Source organism: Medicago truncatula, chromosome 1, assembly GCF_003473485.1.
Source record: "Medicago truncatula cultivar Jemalong A17 chromosome 1, MtrunA17r5.0-ANR, whole genome shotgun sequence".
In the NCBI taxonomy this organism is placed as follows: domain Eukaryota; kingdom Viridiplantae; phylum Streptophyta; class Magnoliopsida; order Fabales; family Fabaceae; genus Medicago; species Medicago truncatula.
The window spans coordinates 4,132,242-4,148,904 of record NC_053042.1 but is presented as its reverse complement, the minus strand read 5'-3'; the positions used below and the strand labels follow the sequence as shown (position 1 = coordinate 4,148,904).

The window sequence follows — 16,663 nt, the reverse complement described above, 5'->3', positions numbered from 1 at the left end:
AATCAGATGTTACTAATTTGTTCCTAATGGGATTGAGGTACATCAAGAGCTAGAGAAGACCATTGTCTAGAAAGGGACATGGAAGAAGAAGAAATAGAATTTCTAGGATGATATGCTGATATTCTCTTCCCCTTTCCTTCATATATAATAGCATCTTCTTCTTCATCAGGTACACATTTTTCACCTAATATAATTGTTTTCATCCAAATAGATTCATCAGGTTTTAGCTTTTCTCTATTCCCTATATCATTTTCCTCTTTTTTATCCCAATTTCTTGCTAAAGATAAACTCCTTGGCATTTTTATACTCAATTTAAACGATAGCCTACGTTCGGAAGTTGTCCTTTTCACAAATTCTGAAGCTTTGTTGGTGTTGTTGGGTTGTTGCATTGATGGTGGGAGAGGTAACTCTTTCGTCGACGTTTCATTGTTATTTCCTTCGTTTGGTGTATTTTCTAACTTTGTTGTCTCCGAGGTATGAGGTTGTTCTTGTGACATGAATATTGTAGCGTTTGTTGTGTTTTTGTCCGTGGTTGTGGCTTCTTTGGTGTTTGATATCGGTGTTGTAGGGGGCGGCGTCAATTTTCTTCTTCGAAATCGAACACTACATAGAGTTGTGATTATGGCAATGCTTGTTGCTAATCCTATTAGGGAGAATGAAAAATTTAGAAATGGACCTATTAATAAATTGTTGGCATTGTCATAGGGCAATCTTCTTCCCATGACAAAAGATATTATCGATGTAAGTGATTTCTATTGCTGACAATTTGTTCTATGTTCTTTGTCTTGTTCCTGCGATTTAATGGTTTTGTTTCTTGGCAAATGATGATTGAAGGGTGTCTGGGGAATTGAAATTCCTATAGAAATATATATATAGTTTTGGGAAATGATCAAATGGAAATTTTGTTTTTTGGTTTGGTTTGTTGAAGAAAACCGTATATGGTTGCTCAAATTTTGGAGTTGTAGGGAAGGAAACATGTAGGGGAAAGAGAGAGTCTAAACTTGGAAAATTTAGTTGATAGAATAAGATTTTTATTTAACTTCCATTGTATCATGCGGCTCCGATGAGTATGGACCCATGCTCATCATCAACTAACGAAACTGAATATGTTGAAATTGTTACACATGTTGTATCTCAAAGGTAGTTTAGTTTCATCCTTTTAGCGTCTTTTATAGATTTTTATATCATTAATTTTTGTTTTTCACAATACTGAAACTCTCCAATTCTCTTATAAAAAAAATATTGGAACTCTAGTCTCTTGTCTCATTCTCGTCTTCTTTCTTTTGTTTTTAAATCTATATTGTTAACATGGTATCTAAGAGATCGATTTGATTTTGGGATCTACTATAAAATGGTCCATTGCATCTTTTAGTTGTCTCACTCGTCTTTAACTGCGCCGTCGTGATTTGATTTCATCTTAAACTCGCATTGTTTTTCGTTTTTTTGGTGACACTCTGTGCTCTTGCTTTTCGTGCGTCTATTTCTACCCTCCGTCTCTATATTTATGCGCCGTTTTGACTAAAAATTTGTCTTTAAATATAAACTCATTTTCAAATTACTAAATGCATTTGTTATTATTTTCCTAAACATATCCCTAATTAATAATACTAACTTGTCTTTAAATATGAAAAATCAAATTTAATACACATACAGACAAATGATAATTTAGTAATATTAACATACAAACTAAACACATTAATTGCATTAATAACTTTTCTTAAGAACATACAATATAGACACATTAATTGTTCTAACAACTTTTTTTAAAAATTGTGAAAAATGCAAAATATGTTTACATACAGGGATGGAGGGAGTATTTTCCAACAGATTTATTCTTAGCGGAACTGTTCTTTTGAATGTTGCGTGATGTTGCTCGTTCTGCGATATTTTTCCCACCTTTTTTCTCAGTATAATTGTGCTTTTTGACATGGCTGGGGATAAATATGCTTCTCTTTTAATTTATTAGTGTCAAATGAATAGAAAATTACTCATATTAAGACATTGTACTAAACAAAATTCAAAATTGATGTGAAGCTATGTTGATGGAATCTATGTTAAGCCCAAAAATAAAATTAATGAAGAGAATGAAAATGATGTCGAAAGTGAGAAGTCATGAACTTGTTTAGTCTATACTAGATCACATGCAACTTGCAAAACTTGGATTAAGAATGTTCGGGATCAACATTAGTTGGACATTGATATTTAGGATATGAGCTGATTAATGTGACAATTCAAGAATTTTATTTTGTCATGTCTAATTGATAGGACCATTTGACTCTCATTTAATTGGAAGAGTCTCGTTAACAAGTGCCCTTAAGACACTAGTTAAAGTAATTAAAATTAGCAATTTTACATTGGAAATAACAATTTAAAAACTTTTTATAAATTTACTTGACCACTTTTCATCACTTTCCAACACATAATTTCTATTTTTGTTTCTTTATCCAATGATCCAATGGCACTTTTTAACATTTCCTTAATTGTAATATGTCAACATGTATATTTATCGTAGAGAATATCATTGTTTAGTTTAGTTTTTGATGGATCTTCGAGATGACTTTAAGGGACTATTTTGCACGCCACTCTGTTTTTTTGTTGCTCCTTTTTACAAGGGAAAGTCTCAAGGAAAGGATGGTGGTGATGAATGTGAATTTTAAAAGGAGAAGAGTCATTAGAAACAAAATTGTGGAACTTTAATCTATTTTATTATGTATTTTAAATACAATTACAAAAAATAATATAAAATTATTGTGAATGATTATCTTAGGCAGGTCATAAATTTGAGTTATGTGAACATAAAATGATGATGCGGGGACAGTAGTGGATTTAGTTTATTAAGTATTTTATATCACATCATCCAAATCAATTACTTTATTTGAAATATTTTTATAGACGATAATGCATACCATTCACCATTGTTAATTTTAAAAATGTAAAATGTCTTAGCGGTTTTAAGTTAAATGTTTATAATAAGTTAATTATTTAAGTTTATTTTATTATAAATTGGTTCTTTAAATTTTTTTGTTACGAATGGGTCATTTAAATCTTTGAATATTTACATTATTTTCCATTTTTTTTCGGCTAACTTCGTTAAAAAATGTTTATGGATTATTTAACATTGAGATGGTAAGTTGAAAAGTTGCCTATAACATCAAACATGATTAGTTACTCATATTTTCTTCTTGTTTTTGAATTTAAGCATAATTTTACAGATAAATATTTCATTAACAATATTACAAATCAAGTAATCGATCAATTTTGTTTCAAATTAAGACCGAACAATATTAAATCATGTGGGTACAAGAAATCTACTTTATTCAGCACACTAACCTAATTTCTGAGACATGTTACATACCTGAAACATGTCTTAGAAATTAGAGTTTTTTCTTGGTTTGTGTGCTGAACAAAGTAAATTCCTTGTACCCACATGATTTATTCCTTGTTTATTTCATGGTTGAACATAGATGGTTGGACTAAAACTGTCATTTTTGTGCGTTTCTAGAGTTGGAAATAGGGAGATATGACTAAAACTGTAAAAAACATATAGTTTAGGGACGATTTTGTTCGATTTAAAATAGGTACGATCAATTTCGTGAGTTGGTCAAGATGCAAGGACCAAAAGTGTAATTGAGCCTTTATTTTATTATTGTCTCCTTTTAGATTGGTATGTACGACCATACCACATGGCACCAGATATTTCAACTTGATTGGAGATATCTTACTCATTTAACATTGATTTGATTGTTCAAATCACGTTAGCTAACCTGGTTCAGTCAGGTTTTGCCTTGACACTAGTTTGACTATCAAGTCATGTCTAGTTGACTAAACCCATATCAAGCTCGCCTAATAACATGATTGTTCAATTCATGCTAGCTCATCACACCAACCAGGCTATTCCTCAACACTAGCTTGACTCAACCATATCGAGTTCATCGAATAGTTTGACAGTTTAAGTCGTACTAGCTCGATCATTCAACTAGGTTATATCTAAACACTAGCTTAATTATTCTACCCATGGCTAACTTGAACAATATGGTTTTGCCTTAGTCCTTTCAGATTCTTGAAATTCCTCTTACATAGCTCTACAAGACAACTCACATGCTCTATCTCGTGTTTGTATATGTAAATGTTAAAAATCTTGAGAAAGTATTTTATCATCTATTATGATTATAACCTACTCGATAAATTAAATCTTAAGTTGCATACAAAGAATATCCGTTAAAAAAAATCAATACAATATCTTTCAAAATAAAAAATAAAATCAAAAGTCATGATCTTTTTTAATAAATAAAAGACACGACATTTATATAGAAAGTCAATGAAATGTATCATACAACAAAGTCATCAAAAAATAAACATCACATCTCATTGAAACTAATAAAATTCCAAAATCATTTTTTGAGGGACCAAAATCATATCTATTATTAAAATAATACAACTACGTCATCATCATATCATTAGTACTAATTAACTATACACATTACCATATTCTACTCCTACAAAAAAAAAAAACTCACCTTATTGTTCAATTGGTGTTACATTATTTTCATTTACATATAAATAAAGCATATCATATCATAAACCACAAAGAGAAAAAGAAGAGAAAAGAAAAAGCAAAGAAAGAATCGATTTTGAATGGAGGAAGGAAGCAGAAAGTTCAAAAGGGTATGTGTCTTCTGCGGCAGCAACTCCGGCAACCGCCAAGTTTTCAGTGACGCCGCCATTCAGTTAGCAGATGAACTTGTTAGTGTTCTTTTCTTTCTCTTTCTTGCAACACTATCATTATTATAAAAAGTTTTATTTTTTTTTGTGATTAATGCTCTCATTATTGTATTTTTCTTAATCTTTGGTAAAAAAAATCATCTTTTTTCATTAGCAAATAAAAAAAATCATCTTTTTCCATAAAAGGGTATCTGGGTAGGTGAAGTTGTCAGAGAATATTTGCTTTTTTTGGGTTAACTAACATTCTAACAACTTTTTTTTGTTTTTGTAAATACATTTATTGCTGTGTTGATGTTGTCATCAATACTGTTTTTTTCACTTTGTCATATCATGTCATTTACCATGTGTGAAATGTTAATGTTTTTAATTTGTTTTTGTTTTTTTGTGTACAGAAACATTGATTAAGGTTTAATGTTGTCTTTTTATGTGTTTTGTTTTATGGTTTGTGTTTCAGGTTAAGAGGAACATAGATTTGGTTTATGGTGGTGGAAGTGTTGGATTGATGGGTTTGATATCTCAAAAAATGTATAATGGTGGTTGTCATGTTCTCGGGTATGCATATTCACTCACTGTAAACTTTGTATTGTTATTGTTTGATATCACTTTGGCCCTGTTTGGATAAACAACTTATTTTGAAGTTTACAGCATAATCTCTTATGAATAAGTTACTTCTGTGACACAAAGTATGACAGTCAAACTATTTTCATATAATCTATAAGTTGTTTTCATAAGCTATCATGGCGAGCTAATGAAAATAAGCTGAAAGCAGCTATTTTTATAAGTTCTGTCAAACAATATCACAAGTGCTTCTGCTGGTAGCTAACCTCGAATAAGTCAATCCAAACTGGCACAAAGCTTTGTATTGTTACTGATTTGTTTGATTTGCACTCATATGTACCTTTCTATATTTACAGGGTTATTCCAAAAGCTCTCATGCCCCATGAGGTATTTGTGCTACTACTACTATTTGTGTAACTGTTATAGTTCTGTTTCATTGTTGTTGTTTTGCATTCTAGATATATTTAATTTGATCCCTAGTAATGAATTGGTTCCTGTTTGATATTAGTTTATTTTTAGGAATGGGATTCATGTTTTTATGATTTGCCAATCAAAGATTTAGTCTTTGTGAAAAAATAATCTGAATTTGAGCCAAACAAACAAGAAAAAGCAATAATTTTATTTTTGGGTGAGGGTTTATGTTGTGTACAAAGTTTTGCATAGCATTTAATGTCTTATTCAGGAGAAAAATAGCTGGCTATTTTATAGTGTTCCTTTGTCATTTGAAACTGTTTATAGTGTTCTTTCAATGTAGAAACTATCATCTTAGTATGCTGTAATTGGTTTATTTTGACAGATATCTGGTGAAGCAGTAGGTGAAGTAAGGATTGTTTCAGATATGCATGAGAGAAAAGCTGCAATGGCTCAAGAAGCTGAGGCATTTATTGCACTCCCTGGTATTACCTGAATAACTCTTCTAATAGTTCTAAAAGAAATCAATGACTGTGTCTTATTATTATATGTCAATTCTACTCAAGAAAACCGTTCTTTTGTATTACGAAAATTTACTTTTATTTTTGGTGTATTGGATTGCTCTATTGAATGTATAATGTTGACTGTTACCTTTTTCTCATACCCTCCATTCTATCCTCATAATCAGGAGGATATGGAACTATGGAAGAGCTTCTGGAGATGATAACTTGGGCTCAACTTGGGATTCATAAAAAACCGGTAATGCTATGCTGTTACTTTGTTGGATAAAATGCTTGGTATATATCGTTATAATCATATGTTGACACAAAATATCATCCTGCACAGGTTGGCCTACTGAATGTTGATGGTTACTATAACTCTTTGCTTGCATTATTTGACAATGGTGTTGAAGAAGGGTTCATTAAGCCCAGCGCTCGGAGTATAGTTGTCTCAGCTTCATCAGCCAAAGAACTTATGTTGAAGATGGAGGTTTAACTATGACTAGCCACTTTTACCTTATTATTATTATTATTATTATTATTATTATTATTATTATTATTATTATGTGAAAGGAAACATTAGAAAATACATGCAGAGTCTAAATTGATGAATGGTGGATTGTTTTACTATCATAAGAAAAAAGTCAGTTAGAGGTTTCAATAACTAAAATTAATCATGTACATGAGAGTCTATGGCCCTGTTTGGATAAACAACTTAATTAAGGGCTTAGAAATATGCCATTTCTGTCAAATTATTTTCATTTAAACTAGTTGTTGCCATAAGCTCTCCAAAATAGTCTCTTAAATGTGTGTGCTGGTAGATAAACTCAAATAAGCCAATCAAAACAGGCCCTATATCAAGTCTCATGAAAATAGATTGCAGCTCATGCTTTACCTCCTGCTAGGAACTTTGTAGCTTGATAATGTTAAATGGGAGTTTACGGTCGGTTTGGTGCACATGATAAGGAGATAGGATATGATAACACTATCATACCCTTATTTAATCTGGTGTTTGGTGCATCAATAGGAAAGGATAAATTAAACCTATTACTAATCCTATCCTATTCACTCTTTGTTTTTCTAATCCTTAGTTTTTGGTGGATTAGGAACCTGATAGGATAATAATCCACGCGTGTATCTTCTTCACTCTATCGTGCCTACCTCTCCTGAAACTCCCTTCTCTCTCGTGAGCTCCTGCTTCATCTCTATCACACCTGCATTTTTTTTCTTCTTTTTCTAAGAGGACACTTTCCGTTTCATCTCAATTGATTGAAAAAAAACGTCGAAAGAAGAAATCCAATTTCATTGCTACCTATTCTCGTTGTTATGCAGACCAATTATATTCAATTGACTTCTCCAATTCAATCTCTCAATTTCAACTTCTCTTCCTCTATTCAATCCAATTCTGTTTCATTTATTTGAGTGAATTAATCAATTACCCGCTGAATAGTTTTTGAACATAACTCATATGATCTTGAAACTAGGTTATGAGAATTGATATTACCAGCTCATATAATCTTGAAACCAATGACCTAATTTTATTGGATTTAAAATTGAAACTAGGTTATTTGGGTTTGTTTTTGCGGTGGATTGTTTTTGTGTTTATCATTGGTGTTGTCGTTGTTTTTGCCTGGTATTCCCATTGTTTTCGATGGATGCTTTATCATTGGTGCACAAGACATAATAAAATAATGCTATTGTATTTTCTTACCATGTGTGAACCAAACACATGATAGGATAAGTGTCTATCTTGTCACTATCATATCCTATCCTTGTCCATCTTCTTATCCTATCTTGACTCTATCCTATCATGCGCACCAAACGGACCCTTACTGTTTTTCTGGTACTTGTAAACATGTAGCAGATATGCATTCCAATTTTCAAACTCAAAAAGTTTGTCATACATAAGAAAGTTCCAATAATTATTTACATTACTCTGATATTATGTTAGTTAAAAGACTAAATTGCTGAGTTGGAATTTTTGCAGAGTTACTCTCCTTCCCATGAGCATGTAGCCCCTCATGAGAGCTGGCAGATGAAGCAGTTAGGTAATTATCCAGGACAAGAGAATGCAGAATGAAACTTTATTGGTGGAAGGTTTTTCTAGAATTTGTCTTCTGATGTGATTCTCCATAACTTGAAATGTATACAAGAATTGCTGGAGATGGGGCCAAATGTTGTTTTGTTACTATGTGTTGATTTTTATGAAGTGACGGTATATGTGCTTCGCTGTTTTTGAATCATTTCATTTATTGGTTAATTGTGACACTGTAAGACAGTCAAATTTGGTTGTTACTTACCACAGTTGAAAGTGAAAAAGTATATGGAAATAAAATGAGATGACAAATCGTGATGAATCGAGAAATTTTAAGTTGTGGGGACAATACACGTATAGTTTGTAAAGCACGAGTTTATCTGACTTTTAATCGGGCAAATTGCTCTAATATCTACTGAATTGGGTCCACTATGTTGTGACCAGATTTGAAATTACAGATAAATCATGGCCAACCTAGAGTTTGGCAAACCAAAGGTTGTTTACAACGAGTGATGATGACCTTTTAATCGGGCAGTTACGATTGTCATTACATTAAAATCTCTTAGTAATGCAAAAATCACATAGCTATAGCTAATGTGTCACTATTGCAAATTTTGTGATGCAGCTATAGTGACGATCTTGATGTTGCAAACTCAAATAAAGTTGTAGACTGCAATTTAAAACTGTGCATGTGGCAACTATAGCTACGTAGAATACAATGGTTGTGACTTGTTGCTACGTAAACTGTCATGTATTTGAGAAGAAAAAAACTACCATGGAACCATGATTCTCAAAGTAAAAGTATAAGTAGGTGAGATAATTATATGATGTATCAGTGTAGTGCTGTAAACTTGTTCAGAAATATAGAATCTTTGTTAATACATCTACCATACATATTTGGTGGAACATCAACGACAGAATATTACACCTTTGTGGTTGGTAATTATCAGTGTCATTGACTAATGTGTCGCTTTCTTGTGCAAGATGGCCACATTTGAGGGTGTTAAGTGTATTGGATAATTAGACATGGATTGTCATGGAACTTTTCATTGTAGGACCCTTCTTTCCATTTGACAAGTCATCTACTTGGTTCTATTTTCCTTTTTTCTTAACGATTGGTGGTCATTCATTAGTCTCATTGTGCTCTACAATTATCAACGGTAGTTATTATTGTTTTGCTTCTTTTCATTATATATATAGTACTGGTGTCATTGTCATTGTCATTGTCGTGGTGGACCAGTTGCTTAGGTTAAATCAAGAAGTTCTGTATAATGGAGAAAGTTGTTACTTTCTAAAGGGACCATCTATTTATTCATTCCTTATCTTAATTTAGGTATGTCAAATATCTTCAAAAAATTTCATCTCAAAATTGACCACAACTGCATTTTCATTAAAAAAGACATTAAAGAATAATCACTTTTTTCATAGATGTTTGTGTGCTTTAAACACTTCACAAGGATTTCAACCGCAGTCATCTAATTCTCCTAGTTGTAGCTTTGATTGCAACCTAAGGTGTACCGTGAAATCAGCACTTTTCAAACACGCATCGATTATAACCTATGCAGCTCAGATACTACAAAATGGAGACGGAGACGTACCCGAATCGGATACCAATATTTCGCAGATACTCGTGGATACGTACCCATGGAGTATCGGAATTAATTATTTTAATTTAAAATATATATTTTATCGAATACTTATAAGATACTCGACAAATACACGCAGATACTAATAAGGTACTTCACATAAACGTATCCTAAAAAAATGAAAGGTAAAAAGTGAAATTGTTTTGTGAAAATTCAATGGCGATGTGTATGATTCAATTTAAGATATGAATCACTATAATTGTTTTTCGATTAACCAATTAAAAAATTATGTTTTTGGTGGATGAAAGTAGCGAGAGAGGGAGATTCAATCAATCAACATTAAATAACCGCGTACTTATATCGTATCGTACCCGTACTACGTATCTAGGCTTCATAGATTATAACATTTTGGAACTTCAAGAATCACTAATCTACCTATCAAGATATGAATCTTTACTTTTTAAAATAGATTCTGAAGAAATCTAGTGGAATCAATTATTTTGCCTCAATGCTAGTCTCTGGAGGATGAAGTGCACACTTAGCATATTATTCTAATACAAGCAACAACTATATGCAAAGAAAGGTCACTACTGTACCAGTAAACAGGAATAAATTGTTCATTATTAAAATTTGTTTACTGACAAGATAAAGGTATTTATGTTGGTATGCCACCATCACTATCACTATCACTATCACTATCATATACAATCTCCAAAAGCCAACATGGTGAAAGTTCAGGAATAGTTTATACAAGATAGTACGAGAAAGTTGACAGATATTTCATGTCCAAACTATGAGCCAGAAGGTATGATTCCAGAACAAATGTCGCACCCCCTAATGAGTGATGAAGCAGCCATTCAATATACATCATACACCTTGGCTTTAGCAGCTTAATGCTTAGAAATTTTGTGAAGGGGTGAAGGACCATTTTCTAGATCGTGTTGAGTCAAGCTTTTTCTTTGGAAGACGATGATAACAGATGATTTAATGTTGATGCTTGAATGACAGCACTATTAGGACTTGGCTCCCTCACACGGGAAGTAGTGGATCTTCTAGGGCCATAATTCTTCTCCATGTTACTTCTTTTTTGCCGCGAAGTGATGAATCTCAGTAGCCGTGTTGAGCCAACGAGCAAAATCACACCAGTAATTATAAGTAGCCTGCAGAATAATGTGTCATAAATATGACTCTGACATAAAAATGTGAACATTTTCATCTCATTGGTGAAACAAGAATTACCAGATTGGATACTCTACAAATATAGACTAGATGTATGTTTTAAATTTTGATGGTTGCTCTTTTGGTCCCCCAACAACGATTCGGGAGATAACTCCCGAACAAGATTTTGTGTTTTTAAGAGCTTTGGGAGATAACTACCGAATGTTGTTTTTCAGGATAAAGAGTAAACAGGGGGGGCCAAAAGAACAGCCCCATCTTAAATTTTGGCTCTCTTGATAAAGTTATTCACCAATCCACACAAAGACTCGCACAACAAAATAGATAAAAGTTACCAAATATTTGTAACAGACAACTAAACACGATGCAGCTTCATCCATATGGAAAGAGATATCAAAGTGACATGGTAGTTTAATTCATCAGTTCAGATTCAATAACAGGCTTTTTATTTTTTTTTATTTCATAAAATGCCAGCAAGAAATCTTTATATTTAAACAAAGAATAGAGATATCTTGTATATTTGTAAGAAGTTTTCATATGCAAACAATTTAAAAATAGAAACTAATGAATAGGTTGTTTTATGTTAGATAAGAGCCATCAAATTGAATCCTTGATTTTGGGTGGAAGAGATTTTATCCATGATGCACCAGATGGTATTTTTCTCATTTTTCCATGAATATTATGGACTATTTCAACCTAAAAGTCCAACTTGTATAACATAGCAGAAGGCCTCAATAAAGCGAGTCCCAAATTATCTTTCCTTCTTGTGTGCGTGTGGGTATTTAAAAATTAAACAAAAGAATGGGTGTGGAAGGAAGGAAAAAGCCATAAAACACAAAGCATAACATCTTAAATTACCATCCAAGAAGAAGTGCTAGACGGGCTTTTGGGGCGGAAGGAAGTCGCTCACCCAAAGCAAGCATCCCAGCAAGTACACCGGTCAAAATTGATGCCACAGCTGCACATGTAGAAACTATAATTGCCCTCCCATGCTTTAGGCCACGTGTCTGCAGAGTTGGGAGGATAAAGATTATTTCATTATAGAAGTTTATCTGAATCATGAAATTAGTGATGTGGAACTGGGTAAAATGACCTCAAAGTTTATCTAGAGAGTTTGAATAAAACAGGTAAAATGAACTCAAAGTTTGAAAGGCGCAACAGTTCTCACAAAACTAGATCATGTAAAAGTGGACTCAGAATACCTGATAGTAAAAGCCGATACCACTACAAGATACACTGATCAAGAGGCATATAGGAACCAGAATCTTGGGAAAACCTTGCTCAAGGAATAGAAATCCCATCTTTGATATTACAGATGACATCCTGCATAGAGGCTTTAAAATTAACTCAAGACATATAATCAAGTTTTGTTCATTGCCAAAGAAAGCAGAGACCTTCCATATAAACTGACAGTTCTGATTATGCTAAGCTTAGTCTTCAAGGAAAAAAAAAATTACAATCATTATATAAACTGTTCGTAACATGGTATAACTATGTGTGCAACCAACTTAAAGCTGTTAAAACTTGCTGGTGATTAATATCAAAAAGGATTTTTGTTTCAATGAAAAAAAAGTGGCCAAAATTATGTGCAGGTCCTTATTAAGTTATTAGGCATATTGACACTATAAACACATTTTCAAAGCTTCCCTCTGCCCTTAATATGGGTAGGACTTTCTTTGTGATCTCTAAATGGTGCAGTGCTTGTGATTGTTGTAGTATCAAGCTACTATCAAGTTGCTATCAATAATATTCAAGCTCTTATTACTTCGCTCTCTTTTTTTCTTTCGAAAGCCATAACTTGAACAAGCTCTGAATTCTAAATTATTGTTAGAATTTCTGTCCAGATTAGGGAGTTGAGGCATCTCAAAAGATGACATGCATAAGAACAAGAACATAATACAAAAATAGAGTAGAGAGGTAAGCAAAAGTACCCAAACAAAATACCAGATTCCAAGCCATAAATGATTTCCTCGACAACATCATACTCCATCTGTATAACATTAAAATGTCATCCGATAGAAGAACAAAAAAACATAGCTCACTAAATTAGCATATGCAGGTGTTTATTATGAAAACACATGTAAATTTGAAGGTATTTCAGCAAGCGTAAAACATGAATTACCATCTCTTGTTCTCTTCGCTGACGCTTGTATATTCGAAGCCATCCATTAAGCAGTATCTGTACAAGTGTTTCTAACAATTAAAATAATAACAATGCATCGATGATAGTATTATCACTTTGTTACATCAGTAAACTCATTATTTTTGAAAGGGAAGTTGCTAAATACTATAAAAAAAATATCATCAATACGAAAGTATTGTAAATATGTAACCAACACTCTTATATAAGACTGCCAGGTTAATGAAATGACAAGCAAAGTGCATTTAAAGCATTCCAAGAGACCAGTTGGCAGTAAATGCCTTCCCGTTGACTTCAAAAGGAATTTGGTGATTAGTGACATATGTAGATTCAAAAGGAATATATCAAGAGACGTAGATTCAAAAGGAATATATCTAAGAGAAACAGATTTCTTTATCATGAATTGATTGCTCATTAAAATAATAATCATATTTTTGAAGACATATATACTTTATGCCTTGATTATATGAAACTGTTACAGAGGACAGCTAACATGGCAATCTATATGCAACAGGTTCAGGAAAAAATAACATTCATGTGAACATAAGTGAGAAAAGCAGAAAACCAAGTAATCAGATGAGGCTTTTTTTAATTTAGCTAATAATTAGAACTTCAAAAGATATACAACTTTATGCATTTATTATATGCTACTGTTAAACAAGATATATGAACTGGATTCAAGGCCAAATAGGAGTTTGGCAGGCACTCCATGCATGGCCTTCCAGTTAATTAAAGAATACTACTATTTCTTCTTCAACAACAACATTATGCATTTTCTCACATGATTGTTATTATAATAAAATCAAGGGAGTGAGTCCCAATGAAGCTTAGCTCAGTTGGTACAGATATTGCATTATATATGCAGGGGCCGGGGTTTGAACCCCGGATTCTCCACTTATTCACCTTAAGAGGTGAATTCTACCCACTAGGCTACTTGACCAAAAAAATATAAAATCAAGGGAGGGACGCCATACTTATGAATGCTGAATATCTATGACCATTATAGCACATGATTATAAATTAAGTTGATTCATGAGACAAGGTACCTACAAACAAGATGGAAACAACAAATGCCAGCCATGGTATGTGAAAAATAGATAGAGCAACCATCTCTTGCTGCTCCTCACCACCAGCACCAACTCCTAAATATAGATAAACATATATTAGTTAAACACTAGTGTTAGTTTGTCACATAAATACAAAATCATATATCTTAATACAATGAAACTGCAGCACAAACTTAGTTTTCTTATAATCCAGATAATAAAAATGAGAAAATCTCCATAAAATTTCAATCCATTACTTAGATGCTCAGAGTCAGCCACACAGGTTCAACAGAACAGTATACGCAATTACACCGAGACAAATAAATCACGATTAACGTAGATCCAAATTATGAACTACATGAAAAGCTATAAAATTCATTACTTTCATCATAATCAACCAATAGCCTGTTTGGATCCACGGATGGAGCCAAAATTCACACCTTTGGGTGAAGCTGGAAATCCTAGCTTCTCCATTTCACGTTAAAAAGTTGCATTGGGACGTAATTTTTGGGTAGCCGTGGTTTTGAAACTCACACCTAAACACATACTAAATTAATTGTCACACAATCCAACTTTTTTTTTTTCTTTCTGATTTTGACACACTTTTTTCTTAAGGCTTTTTCTAGATTACCTTTGAAAAATGGTGGGTAATTTACCCACCAACCAATGAAAATGAGCAATTTGTTGGTGGGGTCAAGATAGTTCATGGATACCACTTAAAAATGTGCTTATGTGGCTAATGTGTATTGGTTGGGGTAAATTACCCACCATTCTTCCATGGGTACCCTAGTTAACCCCACAACCTTGCTTCTTCTGTACAAAGAAATCACACTTAAACACACACAATGCATTGGTAATTAAAAACTTACATTACCTATTGTGCCAAAACCAGCCAAGGTAATTCCAACCCAATCAACAACATTCATGACTTCTTGGAGATAAAAATGGGAAAAAATTGACAGAATCGCTAGTCCACAGCCAGAAACCGGTTGAATAACAGAGACCTATACTTGAAAAAATATAAACCACCAATATCATCAAAGTCAAAAACCTAAACAAAACACCATAAAAGCAAGCTAATGTTATCCATCGTGGATAGTGGAAAATAGTGGAGTGTTAAAATTTCGCTATGCAATAGTGCTACAGCGCTACTTTAGCAGCTATTTGACAGTATTTGTACTAAGGGCCCGTTTGGATTGGCTTATTTTTTAGTTTATGAAAAGTAGCTTATGCAAATAAATAAACTTTTATATTAATTCATAAGTTCTCACTAACGAAAATAGTATCTTCATAAGTTGTTTTTTCATAAACTACCTTGACAAGCTTATGAATAATACATAAAAGCTTATTTATTTGCACAAGCTATTTTGCAAAAGCTAAAAAATAAGCCAATCCAAACGGCCCTAAATAGTGTATGGTGGAACAATAGAAGTTTGTCCAAATTCCACTACACTACACCGCTATAGGTGCTATTTAACAACATTTCTAATGGGTATAATAAAAATCCATTAAAATTGATTAATCATAGCACTTACAGGAGCCAGAGACAATGCCCTTAACATCAATAACGCCCCAAAAATATCCATCAGGAAACCTATCGACCATGTTTTGTTCAAAGCATAAGCCCTAATAACCTGCAAAACACAATCATATAGCAATCATAACCTATTCTTCTTCAATTTAATACTTTTCATACACATGCATGAAGAAATCAACAAAAATTACTAATTTGAGACACACCCATTATTTTTTATGAAATTTCAGATTGACCCATTTGCTTGAAATGATTAAATCATCAAAAAAGATGAGATCTTTATAAAAAAAATGAAAAAAGAAAGATTTTTACCTTGAGCTTGAAGGAGAGAGGAGGGAGAATAATAGTGCCCTTTTTTTGAAGGATTTTTCCGATGTTGTTACCGGCGGTTGCAGCCACCGTTAATAGAATCGATTCCCACATGATACTGTGAGAAAATGTTGAAAAAATTCGTTGGTTTTGATTCTATGATTTGTTGGTTTGGTTTCATTCACGATCTATTGCTGGTAAAGTTAACATGTTAATTTTATTTTTGTCTATAAAAATCTATAATTTTTTTTTTCAAAGAAAAAATCTATAATTGTTAATTACTTTCTAATTTGTAACTATGAACTATAAGTCCTTGGATAAGGACTGGATTAAATTAAATCATACAGTCAAAAAAGAATTAAATAATAAAATCATCCCAAACAAAGAAATTGAGTAAATCATCAAATTGATCCCCTCTTTGTACCAAATTTTTAAATTGGTCATTGACTCTATTAATAACTCAAAATGGTCACGTCTTTGTCAAATGTTTCTCAGATTGGTCCATGACTCTGTTAATTGTTTTTTATTTTGAGTGTTAATGGCTCAATGTCTTTTGGATATTATTTCGTAGTAAATGACATAATGTCTTTTGGATCTTATTTGGTACGTTAATGACTTAAAATACAAAACTTATAGAGTCGATGAC

General features: G+C 32.6%; 2 protein-coding genes across 2 annotated transcripts; one reads left to right on the top strand and one right to left on the bottom strand.

Moving 5' to 3' along the window:
* The first annotated feature begins 4,527 nt into the window (after positions 1-4,527).
* LOC11418137 (cytokinin riboside 5'-monophosphate phosphoribohydrolase LOG8) lies at positions 4,528-8,556 on the top strand. Its single transcript, XM_003588917.3, has 7 exons — positions 4,528-4,743; positions 5,177-5,274; positions 5,637-5,667; positions 6,077-6,176; positions 6,380-6,450; positions 6,538-6,681; positions 8,179-8,556. The coding sequence occupies exons 1-7, from the start codon at positions 4,636-4,638 to the stop codon at positions 8,269-8,271; spliced, it is 645 nt and encodes a 214-aa protein (XP_003588965.1). The 5' UTR covers positions 4,528-4,635; the 3' UTR covers positions 8,272-8,556.
* Positions 8,557-10,403: 1,847 nt separating this feature from the next.
* Positions 10,404-16,292, bottom strand: LOC11431932 (probable magnesium transporter NIPA9). Its single transcript, XM_003588916.3, has 9 exons — positions 16,021-16,292; positions 15,710-15,808; positions 15,049-15,178; positions 14,179-14,270; positions 13,111-13,167; positions 12,920-12,978; positions 12,191-12,311; positions 11,847-11,995; positions 10,404-10,972 (listed from the first exon to the last, which is right to left on the bottom strand). The coding sequence occupies exons 1-9, from the start codon at positions 16,129-16,131 to the stop codon at positions 10,759-10,761; spliced, it is 1,032 nt and encodes a 343-aa protein (XP_003588964.1). The 5' UTR covers positions 16,132-16,292; the 3' UTR covers positions 10,404-10,758.
* Positions 16,293-16,663: the final 371 nt, after the last annotated feature.

What these genes read in the sequence shown, in the direction of transcription:
- LOC11431932 (XM_003588916.3), bottom strand. Translation starts at nt 16,131, where the DNA reads ATGTGGGAATCGATTCTATTAACGGTGGCTGCAACCGCCGGTAACAAC. An exon ending in GGGCATTGTCTCTGGCTCCT is followed by an intron (nt 15,179 to 15,709) that starts GTAAGTGCTATG and finishes TTTCAAGTATAG; the next exon opens with GTCTCTGTTATTCAACCGGT. An exon ending in GAATCTGGTATTTTGTTTGG is followed by an intron (nt 12,312 to 12,919) that starts GTACTTTTGCTT and finishes GCCTCTATGCAG; the next exon opens with GATGTCATCTGTAATATCAA.
- LOC11418137 (XM_003588917.3), top strand. Translation starts at nt 4,636, where the DNA reads ATGGAGGAAGGAAGCAGAAAGTTCAAAAGGGTATGTGTCTTCTGCGGC. An exon ending in GGTGGTTGTCATGTTCTCGG is followed by an intron (nt 5,275 to 5,636) that starts GTATGCATATTC and finishes CTATATTTACAG; the next exon opens with GGTTATTCCAAAAGCTCTCA. An exon ending in TTGGGATTCATAAAAAACCG is followed by an intron (nt 6,451 to 6,537) that starts GTAATGCTATGC and finishes CATCCTGCACAG; the next exon opens with GTTGGCCTACTGAATGTTGA.